The sequence below is a fragment of the Bos grunniens genome, chromosome 16 (genome assembly GCF_055505025.1).
Source record: "Bos grunniens cultivar Pamir isolate PY7600 chromosome 16, Bosgru_T2T1.0, whole genome shotgun sequence".
Lineage (NCBI taxonomy): Eukaryota > Metazoa > Chordata > Mammalia > Artiodactyla > Bovidae > Bos > Bos grunniens.
This window is the reverse complement of record NC_141180.1, coordinates 61,696,749-61,714,959: the sequence shown is the minus strand read 5'-3', so window position 1 is coordinate 61,714,959 and position 18,211 is coordinate 61,696,749. Positions and strand designations below refer to the sequence as shown.

The following is an 18,211-nucleotide window of genomic DNA, read 5'->3' as shown; positions in this document are numbered from 1 at the left end:
TTTAAGATAAACACTCTTTACCTGCTCCTGTTGTGCGGCCCCGGCTCCAATCGCTATGTACCGAACCTCCTTCATGTGAGGCTGTTACTCGATACAGGTATTCTTAAATGGAAATAAGAAGGAGGAAAGTTAACACAGGACTCATGGAGACTGGTGGTGGGCTGGCAGGGAGGGAAGAGGCGATGAGGAAGAGCCATGGAACACTGAGTTTAGAGCATCTCTGCATTACCTGTGAACGGCTGGAGATGGCTCTCATAAGCAGTCCGCTCTTCTCCCCGGTACACCAGGATGGAGTCATCTCCCCTGCACTTAGCAGCACTGTCAGTTGACAAGCATCCATCCAGATTGACTCTGACAGCACCACTGGACACGGATGCCAAGTTAATGACAGCACCCCGTGCAAACTTCACATCCTTCATGCAACCACCGAAACCTAGTGAACAGTAAGGAATGAGTATCACACAGAGGGCTTGAGTCCTTAATTAGCCATCATTTTTGTCCCCTGTAGTAGTACATTTTGATGAAGTTGGGGAGGTGGTTTGGACACAATTTTCAAACTTTCAAGTCTTCTTTGGGAGATCCTTTCTGCTCCTTTATGCCTGCTTTTTACCAGGCTAAGCTGTTGCAGGAAATATTCATACTTATGTTATTTTGAAATATATATATATATGCTGATCATTGTAATTCACCTGAATTAGATTCAGCTGAAAAGTATGTATTATATCTTTTTAGGAGCAGTTTTTTTGCATTCTTTTTATTCTTACGAAATAATGTGTAGTCCAGTGGTGCTATATAATGTGTAGGCAATTATACATTATGGTGAGAGCGTTTTCACATGTTCCTCAATCCTAGAAAATGAAGTTACCTGTATGCATAAGTCCATATCTAAGTGCCAAAAACTAATATGTAAATGAGCATGATTATTCAAGAAGCTCACTGAGGAAAAAAATACACTCTCAGGTGCCCCGTTGTTCAGTGGTAAAGAATCCACCTGCAATGCAGGAAACATGGGTAGATGTAGCTTTGGTCCGAAGGTTGGAAAGATCCCCTGGAGGAGAAAATGGCAACCCACTCCAGTACTGTTGCCTGGGAAATCGCATGGACAGAGGAGCCTGGCGGGCTACAGTCCACAGGGTCACAAAGAGTTGGACACAATTGAGCATGCGAGCATGAGGTTCTAATGCAGAACAGTAGGAGATGGTTAGATAAGATCACCAACTCAATGGACATGAATTTCAGCCAACTCCTGGAGATAGTGAAGGACAAGGAAGCCTGATGGTCTGCAACCCATAGGGGTCGCAAAGAGTTAGATATGACTTACTGATTGAACAACAACAAGGAGAAAAATGTAGTTTCAAAACACACTAAAATCATGAGTTATTGCAGTGAATTCCATAACAACCATTTCATAGTCATAGAACGAAGACCCATTAAATCAGGACACTCGGGAGCTGTCACTGTGCTCCACCATTTTCACTGAGTTCCATAATCTTGACGGTGCAAAATGATTACCAGTTTCAGGTTCACGGTCTCAGGACAGGAACCAAATTGAACTTTGGCAATAGCAACACAAGAAGCATCCCGGAAAGTGTACTTTACTCAGTTGACTTTAGAAGAGCCATGCTGCCTTCAGTTCTGGGAAGTTTAATAGAGAAGGTGGAGGAAATGGGTTTGAAGTGTGCGCTGACTGCTCTCTTCTTACAGAACCATGGGGCATCACATCACCTGGGGAGCAGCTGTAGCTTTGAACGACTTGCTATTTTGTATAAACAGAGATCAATTCTTCAAGGTTTGACAGCACTCCGCTCACAAAACTGCACACAATTATCAAAGAAGGGACAAACAGACTGAGTTTGAGATTGCTGGAACACATAGTCTCCTTTTGTGAACAAAACACTGTCAAGTCTGAATGGCCCCAAACAGATAATTAGTTCTTTTCAAGATTACAGCCCACCAGCAAGAAATGGAAATAAAATACAATGCAATGCTGAACAGTAAAGTAAGTTAATTCTAACAATGACCATATTGTTCTCTTCAGCATTTATATGGTGTGTTATTCTGTCTTCTAACACATTAAGTTGCAGCCTATTTCCTTTTAAATGCCTTTGCTATTATTCACATTCCTTTAGGCCTGACTGATCAATACTGCTAGTCTATCTTCAATGCGCAGTAGATACTCAGTAAGTTGGGTAAATTGAGTTGAAAGCAATGAAGCTCAATATAAAAGCATCTCCTTGAAAATTCAGAAGCTAAGAATTCCAATTTCTTTACAAGTAGTAATTTTCTGATGGCACAGAGCTGGGTCACCTAACTTCTCTGGTCCTCCAGTTTCCCTGCCAATAAAAGGATGAACAATTCACAGACAGCCTCGGCAAACATTAATGCACCCTTATAAGGAATGTCCCTTTATTGTTCAAGGGGTACAGAATTTCAGTTTCACAGAATGAAAAGACTGCTAGAGATGGATGGTGTTGATGGTTGCTCAAAAACATGAATGTACTAAATGCCTGAACTGGACACTTAAAAGTGATTAAGATGGTAAATGGTATGTTAGGTGTTACTGTTGTTTAGTTGCTAAGTCGTGTCCGATTCTTTATGACCCAATGGACTGTAGCCCACCAGGCTCCTCTGCCCGTGGAATTTTCCAGGAAAGAATACTGGGTTGCCATTTCCTTCTGCAGGAGATCTTCCCAACCCAGGGATCAAACCCACATCTCCTATATTAGTAGTGGATTCTTTGAGTCACCTGGCAAGCCCCAATTGTATGTTAGGTATTTGTTCTTGTTCAGTCACTCAGCTGTGTCCAACTCTTTGCAACCCCATGGACTGCAGGATGCCAGGCTTCTCTGTCTATCACCATCCTCTGGACCTTGCTCAAACTAATGTCTATTGAGCTGGTGATGCCATCCAACCATCTCATCCTCTGTCCTCTTATCCTCCTGCCTTCAATCTTTCCCAGCATAAGGGTCTTCTCTAATGAGTCAGTTCTTCACATCAGGTGGCCAAAGTATTGGAATTTCAGATTTAGCATCAGTCCCTTCAATGAATACTCAGGATTGATTTTCTTTAGGATTGACTGGTTTGACCTCCTTGCAGTCCAAGAGACTCTCAAGAGTCTTTTCCAACACCACAGTTCAAAAGCATCAATTCTTCGGCGTTCAGCCTTCTTTATGGTATCATATCCATATATGACTACTGGAAAACCCAAAGCTTTAACTATACAGACTTTTGTCAGCAAAATAATGTTAGGTATGCTGCTAAGTCGCTTCAGTCGTGTCCGACTCTGTGCAACCCCACAGATGGCAGCCCACCAGGCTCCGCTGTCCCTGGGATTCTCCAGGCAAGAACACTGGAGTGGGTTGCCATTTTCTTCTCCAATGCATGAAAGTGAAAAGTGAAAGTGAAGTTGCTCAGTCGTGTCCGACTCTTCGCGACCCCATGGACTGCAGCCCACCAGGCTCCTCCGTCCCTGGGATTTTCCAGGCAAGAATGTTAGGTATATTTAACTACAATTAAAAATGTTAAAAAAAAAAACCTTAAAGAAATATCTTAAACATTAATACACAAGACACAATTTTAAATTTGGAAAAGGCTACAGTCATAGACTTCCTTCACTCTGGAGATAAAAAGGTGCAGAGAGTTACAGAGTGATGCTTCTATATAGTAATTCTGCTTAGAAAGTGGGACTATGCCCTCAGGCCTTGGGGTTACAGCTACCTAGGCTATAGTGCAGGGTCCTTGCTGTGCTATCCTTAGGGCAGTCAGAGGGTTTTGTCAAAGTTTGCACCATTCTTCCAACTCTGCACTATCAGAAACCCTCCCGCTGGAAATAATCCCTAGGGATCTCTGAAATATGAATGGGATGCGAGGATAACAAGAGGGGAGATGGGCTGTCTATGGGAAGACTAGTGATGTCTCCTCGTCTTTTTTTCCCTGCCTTTATGAAAACTGAAAGTGACTCCCCACACCTATCCCCCTCCCAGGTCTCTGAATAACTGGAAGGTGGTCTGGAACTCTGGGTGGACAAACCTGAGAGACACAGTAGCCCTCTGGGGGAGGAGTCCAACCCTGAGGCGCTTGGGCCTGCACGATGGTGGGTTGTCAGCCCCGCTCTTAACCTCTCTGCTCAGAGCTGTGGACAGACCATAACCTGAGAGTCCACATGCCATGGCCCACTCACTCCCAACCCAAGTGCCCATGGTCTAAGGTGGTATATCTTCAGCACATTATGTTGCCCAGTGTCTCCAGAACATAGAGGAAAATTAATCGGCCTTTGATTTTAAGGAAGATTGTGACAATAATGGATTAAAAAAAAAATAGCTCTAGTAGGACCACAAAAATAGAGCCTTTGGAAAAGGTGTTAATGGAGAAGCATGTTGCTGTTATCATTTAGTTGCTAAGTCCTGTCTGACTCTTTGCGACCCCATGGACTGTAGCCCACCAGGCTATTTTGTCCGTGGCACTTATCAGGCAAGAATATTGGAGTGGGTTGCCATTCCCCTCTTCAGGGGATCTTCCCGATTCAGGGATCAAACTTGGGTCTCCCGCATTGCAGGTGGATTCTTTACCACCGAACCAGCAGGAAAGCCCAGTGAAGAAACATAGAACCATTTTTATGATAGTGGACTGAAAAAAAATACAGTACGTGAATAGGATTAGTTTCAGTTGCAATTTACTACAGAAATGCAGCACCTTTATACTGTGAATGTTCTCCTGATCACTGTGTAAAACATGCTGCTACTTAAATAAATCAGTACTATTCAAAGCATCTGAGTCAGAATCTTAGGAGACAAAGCCATTTAAATATCACTTAAACTGCATTTTAAAAAAACCTTTTCTGGGCAATTCCAGTGGATCTTGAATAATAATAATAGCTAATTTTATTGAGTTCTTACAAAGTTTTAGCTACTATACTTCAATATTTTATCAGTGGTTTGAGAACCACTGATATGGATGATACTGCAATGATAAAAATTTAGTATTATCCATAAATAAAATATCTTCCAGTATCACAGTCTTAGTCATAGAGTTAGTCCCCTTGGGTCTATGTTGATGTTTTAAAGTTTCATCATTATCATCTTAATAATTCCAATTTTAGCCAGCTTTCTAGGACATTCATAATAATGGGTTTTGGTGTACTTTGACAGTAAAATGCTCAGTATACAGAGGATTTTTCCTAGACGTAAATAGAATCGAGTAATTTTGTTCTCATAAAGAGTTTTCAAGCTCTTTCTAACCTCAGAAACCTGAAAACCCAAAGAAGCCCTTATATGAATGTAATATTTTTAGCTGCTGTTACATCTTAAGTGCCTTGAAAATGTCATTACTGTCTTATACCCCAGATATTCATTAACTCCCTACTAGTACCCTTCTAAAAGTCTCCTTAGAGCTTGCCATATATTTTCTATTCAAAGACATTTAAATCTTTATGTACTTACCAAATAGGCAAAGACTGCTTCATGGAAATTTTAACCATTCAGGGTGCACAGGTTTTGAAATATGTTGAGAACATTTTCTACACAGAAGCATACAAGCACACAAGCTGGAAGTTTCCGTGCTTTTCCCACTTCATAGAGAAAGGGACTTCAACCGGTGCCCATGAAAAAGAACACTTGACTATAATAAGGAAAGTGGGCTTTAACACCAGGCAGCCCAAGATGGGCAGGCTTGCCATCTGCTTAGCAGCCACCGACCTTCAGCAAATTACTTTCCTCCCTGCTCTCTAGTTTCCTAATCTTTAAAATGGGGATACAAGTAATAATACCTGTCTCATGGGCTTGCTATGAAGAACTGACTCAATTATTCTAACATGAGGCTCTCAGAACCACATCTGTCACACAATATGAACTCACATACAATTAGTCTTTTTTAATCAAGAATTTCTCCAATTATGTTCAAACTCCTTATATGAGTTAAAGGTTTCCTCTAGCTATACATCATACACTTGTACTTTTTCCTTTCACTGATGGTTATGAATATTAAATGACATACATATTTTTCACAGGTTATGTCAGAAATTAAAGCAACCTCACATTCTCATGTGCTTTGCTGCATGAGAGCTCCATGGAAATGCATGGAAACAAATAGCACTGATGTCAGAAAAAAAAACCCAGGGTTTTTAAGGCCATTTTTCCTGGCTGTGCACACTAACCTATTTTTTAATCTGTAAATACAGATAATGATGAGCATTTAAAAGAACCAGAACCACATGCATATCCAAGAAAAACATACAAGGAAACATACTATGAGCGAGTGAGTGAAATTGCTCAGTTGTGTCCGACTCTTTGCGACCCCATGGACTACAGCCCACCAGGATCCTCCATCCATGGAATTTTCTAGGCAAGAGTACTGGAGTGGGTTGCCACTTCCTTCTCCAGGGGGTCTTCTCGACCTGGGGATCGAACCTGGGTCTCCCGCATTGCAGGCAGACGCTTTACCGTCTGAGCCACCAGGGAATCCCAAACATACTATATATATGTGTGTGTGTGTGTGTATGTATAAATACACATACACATATACATGTACACACAAATATACATGTATATATATTAAAATTATATCTGATAAAGATGTTTGAATAAATATATTGATTTATTATTTATGGAGCCTGTTAGGCTGCAATCTATGGGGTCGCTAAGAATCGGACACGACTGAGCGACTTCACTTTCACTTTTCACTTTCATGCATTGGAGAAGGCAATGGCAACCCACTCCAGTGTTCTTGCCTGGAGAATCCCAGGGACAGGGGAGCCTGGTGGGCTGCCGTCTATGGGGTCACACAGAGTCGGACACGACTGAAGTGACTTAGCATAGCATAGCATAAATAGGTATGATTTAACATATAAATAGATGTAACAACGTACTCTTAAGGGCAACATACAAAACTATTTGAAGAAGTATGTTGTGATTTTTTTTTTTTAGAGCACAAAATTCTTCCAGAAAATAGATGAATAGATGTTGCTTTCAGATCAGTTCTACTGCTCTGTCTTGAAACACAGAACCACCAAGACCTGATAGTACTAGGGCCGTACTTCCGATGAAGTTTACCTTGTTCCAGCTTCAGGTGTTTATAGGGGTCATGCAGCTCCTGTGGGATTCCTCCCACATAGACGGGGGAATTCACCATCAGCGCCTGGGCTCTGGACTCTGACACGTGCTCCATCAGTTCATTCATGCTTGCTGATATGATGGAATCATTTTTTTTAATGATCACTTTATTCCACTTTCCATCACAGTAGGACAGCCCGGGCCAAAGATCCACTTGTGTGAAAGTAAGACTAGTATTTAACCGGAAGCTCAATATTCCACTCTTCAGCTCCATCTGTATTTCATATTAAAAAGAAAATAGGTGTATAAAAAGACTGCAGAATAGCAGTTTGGGAGAGAACAGAAGGTCAGCTTCTTGAAGAAAAGCAAGAAATTTCCCTGAAAGTACTCTATAAAAATGTCCCACTTTATTCTAAGCAGAACTGGAGCAACATATAATGAAGCACTTTGCAAGCTTATAATTGACATGAAGGATGTTGTAATGAGTCAGACACATTTATACCCAGTAATGATGATATGATGTAATGCAATATTATATAGGCAAAACCTTTTTTTTTCTTTTTGAGGCAACACAGGTAAAAGATTAAACACTAGCATAAGTGACTGAATGACTGAAGAGAACAGAGCGGTTTAAACTCTGACTCTATTTTTATTTGAATCTTTAGAAAATGAGAAAATACTACTTCATATATCAATTTAATTTAGGAGGAAAATATGACAAGACAATAAGAAAATGAAATGTCAAGCCTGATTAAGCTTATTTTAACTGGTTAGTGAACTCAATTTCAAATTTGTAAGATGTATTTTGATTCGGTATTTCAGGGTTTCTATTCTAAATCTCTAACTAACATAATTGCTTCTATGTCTGTACCTTTAGATTAAGGTGCCATTTTCTAATATGAACATATTTCACCCACATTTCATGGTAAAGGAAATGCCTCCGTATGTTTTTCTTCAAAGTGTGACTCAATAATTATTTTACCTACTACGGTCTTCTTTTTTTTTGGGGGGGGGGCTCCAAATATCACTGCAGATGGTGATTGCAGCCATGAAATTGAAAGATGCTTACTCTTTGGAAGGAAAGTTATGACCAACATAGATAGCATATTCAAAAGCAGAGACATTACTTTGCCAACAACGGTGTGTCTAGTCAAGGCTATGGTTTTTCCAGTGGTCACGTATGGATGTGAGAGTTGGACTGTGAGGAAGGCTGAGTGCCAAAGAATTGATGCTTTTGGACTGTGGTGTTGGAAAGGACTCTTGAGAGTCCCTTGGACTGCAAAGAGATCCAACCAGTCCATTCTGAAGGAGATCAGCCCTGGGTGTTCATTGGAAGGACTGATGCTGAAGCTGAAACTCCAATACTTTGGCCACCTCATGCGAAGAGTTGACTCACTGGAAAGGACTCTGATGCTGGGAGGGATTGGGAGCAGGAGGAGAAGGGGACAACAGAGGATGAGATGGCTGGATGGCATCACTGACTCGATGGATGTGAGTCTGAGTGAACTCCGGGAGTTGCTGATGGACAGGGAGGCCTGGCGTGCTGCGATTCATGGGGTCGCAAAGAGTCAGACATGACTGAGTGACTGAACTGAATTATGTTCTTATTTTGTTGGAAGTCAAACTGGTAATCAGAGGATACTTGAACATTTGAGAACATGATAATGAAACAAATTAACGTAATCTGTTAATCACTCAGTCATGTCTGACTCTTTGAGATCCCATGGACCAGGTTGCTCTATCCATGGAATCTTTCAGGCAAGAATACTGGAGCAGGTTGCCATTTCCTACTCCAGAGGATATTCTCAACAAGGGATTGAACCCACATCTCCTGCATTGTAGACAGATTCTTTACCATCTGAGCCACCAGGGATGTCCATTAAGTAATGCATTTAAAAAAATTTTTTCTTTCCTATGTAAAAATCATCTTTGTGAAGTACATCAGGTAGTCATTCATTTTTTTATCCCACCATTCAATAAATATTGATTTTCCCTATTGTGTTCTGTGATTATATGCAGTAATATGTTCTGCTATTATATGAGAAAGTGTTCCCAAGAATTACACTGTCTTAATAGCAGAGGCAAGCAGGCTGTGTGTGTCCTCAATCATTCAGTTGTATACAACTCTTTGCAACTCTATAAACTGTAGCCTGCCAGGATCCTCTGTTCATGGAATCGTCCAGGCAAGAATACTGGAGCAGGTTACCATTTCCTACTTCAGAGGATATTCCCAACCAGAGATCAAACCTGCATCTCTTTTATCTCCTGCATTGTTAGGCAGATTCTTTACCACTGTGCCACCTGGGAAGCCCTTAGGCAAACATGTGGCAATGTTATAAATAAGATTGGAATGGGGTTCAATGACATCAGAGACAAGATATACCTTTTGTTCCCTAGGAACTGGGAAAAGTTTGAAGTAAGGTTTTTGGAAGTAAGAGTCATGGAGAATCTTAGGCAGGATAATTAATGCATGCAATGGCACAGGAACATGTATGAGCAGATTAGACTTAGAAAAAGGTACTAAATTAGGTAAAATAATTCTGGGGAAAAGAGAAAGTTTTAGTTCTGCCAGGTATGTAAAAGAAAAATTTTGGAGGATTTTGTATAATAGAGAAAAATAACTATCTTTCTGTAATTTGTCTGACACCAAAAGCCCATATTCTTTTTACTAATATCTTCAACTAAAAGTTCACCCTTCTGGTGTATGAAGCACATCCTATAAAAATGTTCATAGTAGCCTTATTCATGATAGCAAAAACATGGAATAACCACTACCTCACTGAAAGTAGAAGAGATATATTACTCAGACAAGAAAAATGAATAACTTGAATAACTCAGAAACAAAGTCAAGGGCTAAAACAGTTGCCTAAGGATGGAGTATAATACCGCTTTTACAAAATTTCAAAAACAAGGATTTCTATGCATTCACTCACAGTGTCCAAACTATAAAAATGCAAATGGATAATAAACACAAAATTATGATTACATATTACCTCTAGAGGGAGCTAGGGAAATGGGCCAAGAGAAACTCTAGAGGTGGGTGCAAAAATGTGATAATATTTTAGGTCTTTGGTGGTAAGTTCATGAGTGTTTCTTATACTATTGTATTTTATTTTATGTATATGTGTGCATAATATTAAATAAATATACATATATTTTGACATTATAAAAAGGTAATAAATATTTTTCATATATAAGGGGACTAAATTAAATTTTCTTAATTCCTTATATTTAGGATGTTCTGTTAAAATTATAATCTTAAAAGTATAATGGTCATTTAAAAACTCATGACCCTAAAATACAAATGTTTCATAGGACTCCAAAAGTGAAAATGATGTGGGGGAAAAAAATAAGGACAAAAATGAATTTGAAAAGAAATTGAAATCACATATAATGTTAACACACGGTTTGTTGAGTTTTAATCTGCATCTAACATTTTAAAATAAATTTAAATAAATCAATTCACATACAGCAAGAAAATCAGGTCCATCTTTGTTATAAATGAAAAGCAGCAATCCATTCAGTTGGTCAGTTCTGAACTTAAAAGAAATTTCAAAGTCCATTCCACCATGAAACAAGTATGGATAAAGCTCCAGGAACCCTTTAGAGAAAACAACATGTGCAAATTAGCATGTGCAGAGCAATACTGTTAGCTTCTTTAGGGGGTCATAAGACAACCTCAGGTCATATTCTGTCATTGAATAAATCTCTCACAAAAGAAGATGCAGATCAATGTCAAGAAAATCACCTTGTAACTGTAAAGAAGCGGAAGAATCAACTTCACATATCTTTTAAGAGGAAGTAATTTACTAATTCATGGACAATTAAGACTATTTTGCTGTTGTTGTTCAGTCTCTAAGTCGTGTCTGACTCTCTGTGACCCTGTGGACTACAGCAAGCCAGGCTTCCCTGTCTCTCACCATTTCCCGGAGTTTGCCCAAGTTCATGTCCATTGAACTGGCAATGCCATCCAACCATCTCATCCTTTGTCACTCTCTTCTCCTTCTGCCTTCAATCTTTTCTAGCATCAGGGGCTTTTCCAATGAGTTGGCTCTTCACATAAGGTCGCCAAAGTACTGGAGCTTCAGCATAAGTATCAATCCTTCCAATGAGTATTTAGGTTTGATTTCCTTTAAGATTGACTTATTTGATCTCCTTGCTATCCAAGGGACTCTCAAGACTCTTCTCCAACACCACAGTCTGATGGCATCAATTCTTCTTTATGATTCAACTCTCACACCTATACATGACTACTGGAAAGACCATAGCCTTGACTATATGGACCTTTGTTGGCAAACTGATATCTTTAACTTTTTTTAACACACCATCTAGGTTTGTCACAGCTTTCTGGCCAAGAAGCAATCGTCTTTTAATTTCATGGTTGCAGTCACCATCTGCAGTGATTTTCGAGCCCAACGAGAAGAAATCTGTTACTGTGTTCACCTTTTCTCCATCTATCTGCCATGAAGTGATGGGACCATATGCCAGGATCTCAGTATTTTAATACTTAGTTTTAAGCCGGCTTTTTCACTCTCCTCCTTCAGTATCACCAAAAGGCTCTTTAGTTCCTCTTCGCTGGGGCCATTAGAGTGGTATCATCTGCATATCTGAAGTTGCTGATATTTCTCCCAGCAATCTTGTTTGCAGCTTGTAACTCATCTAGCCCAGCATTTCACATGACATGCTCTGTGTATAAGTTATATAACAGGGTGAAAATAAACAGCCTCGTTGTACTCCTTTCTCAATCCTGAACCAGTTAGTTGTTTCATACAAGCTTCTAACTGTTGCTTCTTGACCCGCATACAAGTTTCTCGGGAGACAGATAAGATGGTCTAGTATTCCCATCTTTTTAAGAGTTTTCCAGTTTGTTATGATCCACACAGTCAAAGGCTTTAGCATAGTAAATGAAACTGAGATAGATGTTTTTCTGGAAATCTCTTGCTTTCTCTACGATCCAGCGAATGTTGGCAATTTGATCTCTGGTTCCTCTGCCTTTTCTAGACCCAGCTTGAGCATCTGAAAGTTCTCAGTTCATATAATGCTAAATCCTAGCTTGAAGAATTTTGAGCATAATCTTACTAGTACGGGACATGAGTGCAATTGTCTGGTGGTTTGAACATTCGTTAGTACTGCCTTTCTTGGGAACTGGGAAAATGACTGACCTTTTCCAGTATTGTGGCCAGTGTGGGGTTTTCCAAATTTGCTGACATACTGAGTGCAACACTTTAATAGCATCATCTTTTAGGATTTTAATTAGCTCTTCTGGAATTCCATCACCTCCACTAGCCTTATTGGCAGCAGTGCTTCCTAAGGCCCTCTTGACTTCACACTCCAGAATGTTGGGCTCTGGGTGAGGAACCACACCATTGAGGTTATCTGGGTCCTTAAGATCTTTTTTGTACAGTTGTTTTGTTTATTCTTGCCATCTCTTCTTGATCTCTTCTGCTTCTATTAGGTCTTTACCATTTCTGTCCTTTATTGTGCCCATCTTTGGATGAAATGTTCCTTTGATAATTCCAATTTTCTTGGAGAGATCTCTAGTCTTTCTCTTTTGCTGTTTCTCTCCATTTCTTTGAATTTTTCACTGAAGAAGGCCTTCTTGTCTCTCTTTGCTATTCTCTGGAACTCTGCATTTAGTTGGGTGTACCTTTCCCTTTCTCCCTTTCTTTTCACTTCTCTTTCCTCAGCTATTTGTAAAGCCTCCTTAGACAACCACTTTGCCTTCCTGCATTTCTTTTTCTTTGGGATGGTTTGTTTGCTGCCTCCTATTCAATATTTGGAGAAGGCAATGGCAACCCACTCCAGTACTCTTGCCTGGAAAATCCCGTGGATGGAGGAGCCTGGTAGGCTGCAGTCCATGGGGTCGCTAAGAGTCAGACACGACTGAGCGACTTCCCTTTCACTTTTCACTTTCCTGCATTGGAGAAGGAAATGGCAACGCACTCCAGTGTTCTTGCCTGGAGAATCCCAGAGACGGGGGAGCCTGGTGGGCTGCCGTCTATGGGGTCGCACAGAGTTGGACACGACTGAAGAGACTTAGCAGCAGCAGCATACAATATTACGAACCTCTGTCCATAGTTCTTCAGGCACTCTGTTTACTAGATCTAATCCCTTAAATCTGTTTGTCACCTCCACTGTATTCATAGGGGATTTAAGTCTTACCCAACTGGTCTAGTCATTTCCCCCACTTTATTTTAAGCCTGAATTTTGCTATGATAAGCTGCGGATGTGAGCCACAGTCAGCTCCAGGTCTTGTTTCTGTTGACTGTATACAGCTTCTCCATCTTTGGATACAAAGAATGCAATCAATCTGATTTCAGTATTGACTATTCGGTGATGTCCATGGGTAAACCTGTCTCTTGTGTTGTTGAAAAAAAGTGTTTGCTATGATCATTGCATTATTTTGGTGCATTTATGTTAGCCTTTACCCTGCTTCATTTTGTAGTCCAAGGCCAAACCTGCCCATTACTCCAAGTATCTCTTAACTTCCTACTTTTGCATTCCAATCCCTTATGATGAACAGGATATCTTTTTTTGGTGTTAGTTCTAAGAGGTCTTTTAGGTCTTCATAGAACTGATCAACTTCAGCTTCTTCGGCATTGGTGGTTGAGGCACAGACTTGGATTACTGTGATGCTGAATGGCTTGCCATGGAAACGAACTGCAATCATTCTATCTTTTCTGAGGTTGCACCCAAGTACTGCATTTCAGACTCTTTTGTTGATTATGAGGGCTACTCTATTTCCTCTATGGATTCTTGCCTACAATGGAAGATATAATGGCCATCTGAATTAAATTCACCCATTCACATCCATTTTAGTTCACTGATTCCTAAGATGTTGATGTTTATTCTTGCCATCTCCTGCTTGAAGTGAAGTGAAGTGAAGTGAGAGTTGCTCAGTCGTGTCTGACTCCTTGTGACCCCATGGACTATACTGTCCATGGAATTCTCCAGGCCAGAATACTGGAGTGGGTAGCCATTCTCCAGGGGATCTTCTCCAGGGGATCTTCTGAACCCAGGGATCGATCCCAGGTCTCCCGCATTACAGGTGGATTCTTTACCCGTTGATTCACCAGGGAAGCCCATTTCCTGCTTGATCACATCCAATTTACCTTGATTCATGGTCCTAACATTCGAGGTTCCTATGCAGCACTGTTCTGTACAGCACTGGATTTTAGTTTCATCACAGACACATCCACAAGTGAGCATCGTTTCTGCTTCGGCCCAGCTGCTTCATTCTTTCTGGAGCTATTAGTAATTGTCCTCTGCTCTTTCCAAATAGCATATTGGACAACTTCCAACCTGGGAGGCTCATCTTTTGGTGTCATATTTTCTTTTTCTTTCTTTCTTTTTTTTTTGTCTTTTTATACAGTTCCTGGGGGTCTCATGGCAAATATACTGGAGCGGTTTGCCATTCCCTCCTCTAGTGGATCACATTTTGTCAGAACTCTTCACTATGACCCGTCCGACTTGGGTGACCCTGCATGGCATGGCTCATAGCTTCGTTGAGTTATACAAGCCCCTTTGCCATGAAAAGGCAGTGATCCATGTACAATTAAGACTATTACTGTGTTACTAATATGTAACTATTAACAATAAGTTGCATTGACATAAGAGAAAATCTGACAAATGACAGTGGTGAGAAAAAACAGTGAACAAGTATACAAAGTATGATATTATTTAACTTTCTATTCTGAAGATAGTTTAACGAACTTAATATCTAACTAATTTAGCCATAAACGTAGCAGGCAATAGTGGGCTGTTACTGAAAAACAAGCCATGTTTGGTCAAGCTACCATGTTCCCTTCCAATCCTTACCCTGAGTGGCTGGTAGACAGAGACTGTAGGTTGGGGTTATGCTGGGGACACTTCACCTCCCCTTCTCCACAGCCTTTGGAGCAATGGCAATGATGATGGTTATATTCTCTAGCTCTCCCTTAAGGACCTACTTACCCCATGACATAGCTGAAATTTTACTCTTAGGAAAACTACTGGTCTGTATAATGGGATGCAACAAATATACAGATTAGCCTGACAAAACAAAATTCCTTTGAAATATCTAAGTAAAACTATATTCTAAGTAAAACAGTGGACTTACAAATGGACATTAGTGTCACTATCATATGTAAACTCAAAACTGTCAGAGATCTTACACATGAATATGTAGTTATGAATCTTACAATTTTATATTATATATTCAGACATTGAAAATATGTGTATGGGCATCATGGCATAACTAGGTGTTTCTGTGACAGCAGGTTCATATGAGGTCAAAATAATCAGGTTGGGGAGACTAAATTATACCAAGATAGAACATACAAGTTAAGCAATGACCAATGTCTGTTTTAGACTCTTACCTGTCCCTAGAAACTGGGCTCCCTCTTGGAGTGAAGTGGGGCATCCCTCCCAGTCGTTATGCACATTGGTTTGCTCTTCAGAACTCTGCCAAACCAGATGCTCCCAAGTAGCAGAGGGATTATAATTCTTCATGAAATACACATCCTTGAGACAGCCCACAAAACCCTTTTGGACTATGTCTGCAGGGGTTGATAGATATCAAGAAATATGTACTGTGAGAAATTTTTTTCATGCAATTAATTTGATGTGCCATTAAAGTAAAAGAAAGAGGCTATAGGTCTCACTGCCTTCTTCCGACAAACTTCTTAATAACTCACATAAACACCCATGCCAAAAGCTATGCTATGCTATGCTATGCTAAGTCACTTCAGTTGTGTCCGACTCTGTGTGACCCCATAGACGGTAGCCTACCAGGCTCCCCCGTCCCTGGGATTCTCCAGACAAGAACACTGGAGTGGGTTGCCATTTCCTTCTCCAATGCATGAAAGTGAAAAGTGAAAGTGAAGCCGCCTAGTCGTGTCCGACTCTCAGTGACCCCATGGACTGCAGCCTACCAGGCTCCTCTGTCCATGGGATTTTCCAGGCAAGAGTACTGGAGTGGGGTGCCATTGCCAGAAACTATGGTAAGTGCTAATAATTGGTATGCTATGCTCTAGTTTAAGAGTCATCTTATCTGGAGAAAGAGATGTTTGCACAAAAACCTTGGTTTTACAGTAATAGCAAGATCATTGCCTCTTGAATTAACAAGGAGATTTCATCTGCTTCTGGTCTTAAAAATAAAAGTGCAATAACACATTTTAAAAGCAAGATTTAAAGCAAGTCCATCTATACAATCCATATTTTATAATTTAGTACCTTCAGCATTATGAACCCAGTCTGTTATACAAGTAAAGCAATGTGTGTGCTTAGTCACTCAGTCGTGTCCAACTCTTTGTGACCACATTGACTATAGCCCACCAGGCTGTTCTGTCCCTGGGGATACTCCAGTCAAGAATACTGGAGTGGGTAGCCATTGCCTTCTCCAGGGCATCTTCCCAACCCAGGAATGGAACGTAGGTCTCTCATATTGCAGGCAGATTCTTTTCCATCTGAGCCACCAATTTTTAGGCATTAATATAATGTTACACTTACTTTTTGAACTCCCCAGACCAAGTAATTGTGGGGCTTATGAACACAGTAAATAGGGTGGTCATAAGGGGTTGGGAAAGAGAAAAAGTGAGCAGATAATAGAATTAAAGAGCAAAAAAAAAAAAAAAAAAAGTTGAGAGGGCAAGAAGGCACCTGAAGCTGAGGTTGCATTTCATACGGCTATGTCCTTACAAGTCAGTGCAAAGCTGAATTCTCAGCTTTTGAGTTCACGACCTGAACCTAGGGAAGGTATTTACCAGTGATCAGTGTTTCACAAAGTCAAGTTATATGCACAATGTCAAAGGATTTATTTATAATGGAATGATGTCCTCTACAAGAGGGGTAGTTGGTACTGGGGTATGCTCTCCTCCTGGTTCCTGCATGTACCAGAGCCAAGAAGCATGTGTGTATGTGAGTATGTGTGTGTATGTGAGTGGCTCAATTGTGTCCAGCTCTTTGAGACCTCATGGAATGTAGTCTGCTAGGCTCCTATGTCCATGGAATTGTCCAGGCAAGAATGCTGGAGTGGGTTGACATTTTCCACTCTAGGGTATCTCCCCAAACCAAGGATCGAACCCGTGTCTCTTGCATCTCCTACATTGGCAGGCAGATTCTTTACCACTAGTGTCACGTAATAAGCATGCTTGATGGGAAAATAACTCTCCCTTTCAGTGTGTGTGTGTGTGTGTGTGTGCATGCATGCGTGCATGAATGCTTTCAGGAGACTTCACCACCAGTCTAGAGTGACCAAATGAAAACTCTCCACTCTCTATAGGTATTTCTGAGGAGGTAACTATAATAAGTCAAGGATTTAAATATATCCCTCTCCAAAATTCAAAGTTTTTCATACCTTTGACCCCCAAATTGTAAAACTTTGACTTAAATTAGTATAATTTATTTCAGCAAAAGTTTAATTACCTTCTTTGATATATCAAGAACTGGGTTCTAAGAATTTAAATATAAGTAATACATGGTTCCTCTAGAAAATAAGAGATCTAAAGGAAATTTTTGACATAGTGATGTAGGAAATACAGCATGAGGTAGAAAATAATACAATTATCCATACTTTAACATGATATAGTTTGATTCTACACTAAATTGTGGTGGTGTTCATTCACTAAGTCATGTCTGACTTTTTACAACCCTATAGACTGTAGCCTGCCAGGCTCCTCTGTCCATGGGATTTCTCAGGCAAGACTACTGAACAGGTTGCCATTTCCTTCCCTAGAGGATCTTCCTGACCCACAGATGGAACCCACATCTCCTAAATTGCAGGAGGATTCTTTACCGCTGACCCACCAGGGGAGCCCCAATTATGGAGACAACATATAAATTCTATACTTTCCCCAAACTCACCAGAATCCTTTCTGAGAATGGTGTAACCCTGTGGCAGCCCACCCACAAACACTCCTGTGTTCTCTCCAATAACAGTACCACCATTCGTGGTGGCTGAAGAGCCTGTGGATGGAAAAGCAGATGAGAACTTCAGCAGGACAATCTATTCTACAAATTTAACAAATGATTAAACCCTTCCTTGTGCTTCGGGATGTACTTCCCTCTTGGTTCTCTGCTATTGGCTACTTTTCTTCACTGGTTCTTAATTATCATCCCAATATCTTGATGTTAGAATAACCCAGACCTCCTCTGTTCCAAGATCTCCTTACCACCCGCATAAACAC

The 18,211-nt window shown here is 40.5% G+C and overlaps 1 protein-coding gene across 1 annotated transcript; it reads right to left on the bottom strand.

Moving 5' to 3' along the window:
* Positions 1-209: 209 nt before the first annotated feature.
* LOC147356924 (usherin-like) lies at positions 210-10,643 on the bottom strand. The gene is made up of 3 exons (XM_086345331.1): positions 10,517-10,643; positions 7,047-7,320; positions 210-433 (listed from the first exon to the last, which is right to left on the bottom strand). The coding sequence occupies exons 1-3, from the start codon at positions 10,607-10,609 to the stop codon at positions 210-212; spliced, it is 591 nt and encodes a 196-aa protein (XP_086201457.1). The 5' UTR covers positions 10,610-10,643.
* Positions 10,644-18,211: the final 7,568 nt, after the last annotated feature.

What these genes read in the sequence shown, in the direction of transcription:
- LOC147356924 (XM_086345331.1), bottom strand. Translation starts at nt 10,609, where the DNA reads ATGGACTTTGAAATTTCTTTTAAGTTCAGAACTGACCAACTGAATGGA. An exon ending in ATGGACCTGATTTTCTTGCT is followed by an intron (nt 7,321 to 10,516) that starts GTATGTGAATTG and finishes TATGAAATACAG; the next exon opens with ATGGAGCTGAAGAGTGGAAT. An exon ending in ACACCTGAAGCTGGAACAAG is followed by an intron (nt 434 to 7,046) that starts GTAAACTTCATC and finishes ACTGTTCACTAG; the next exon opens with GTTTCGGTGGTTGCATGAAG.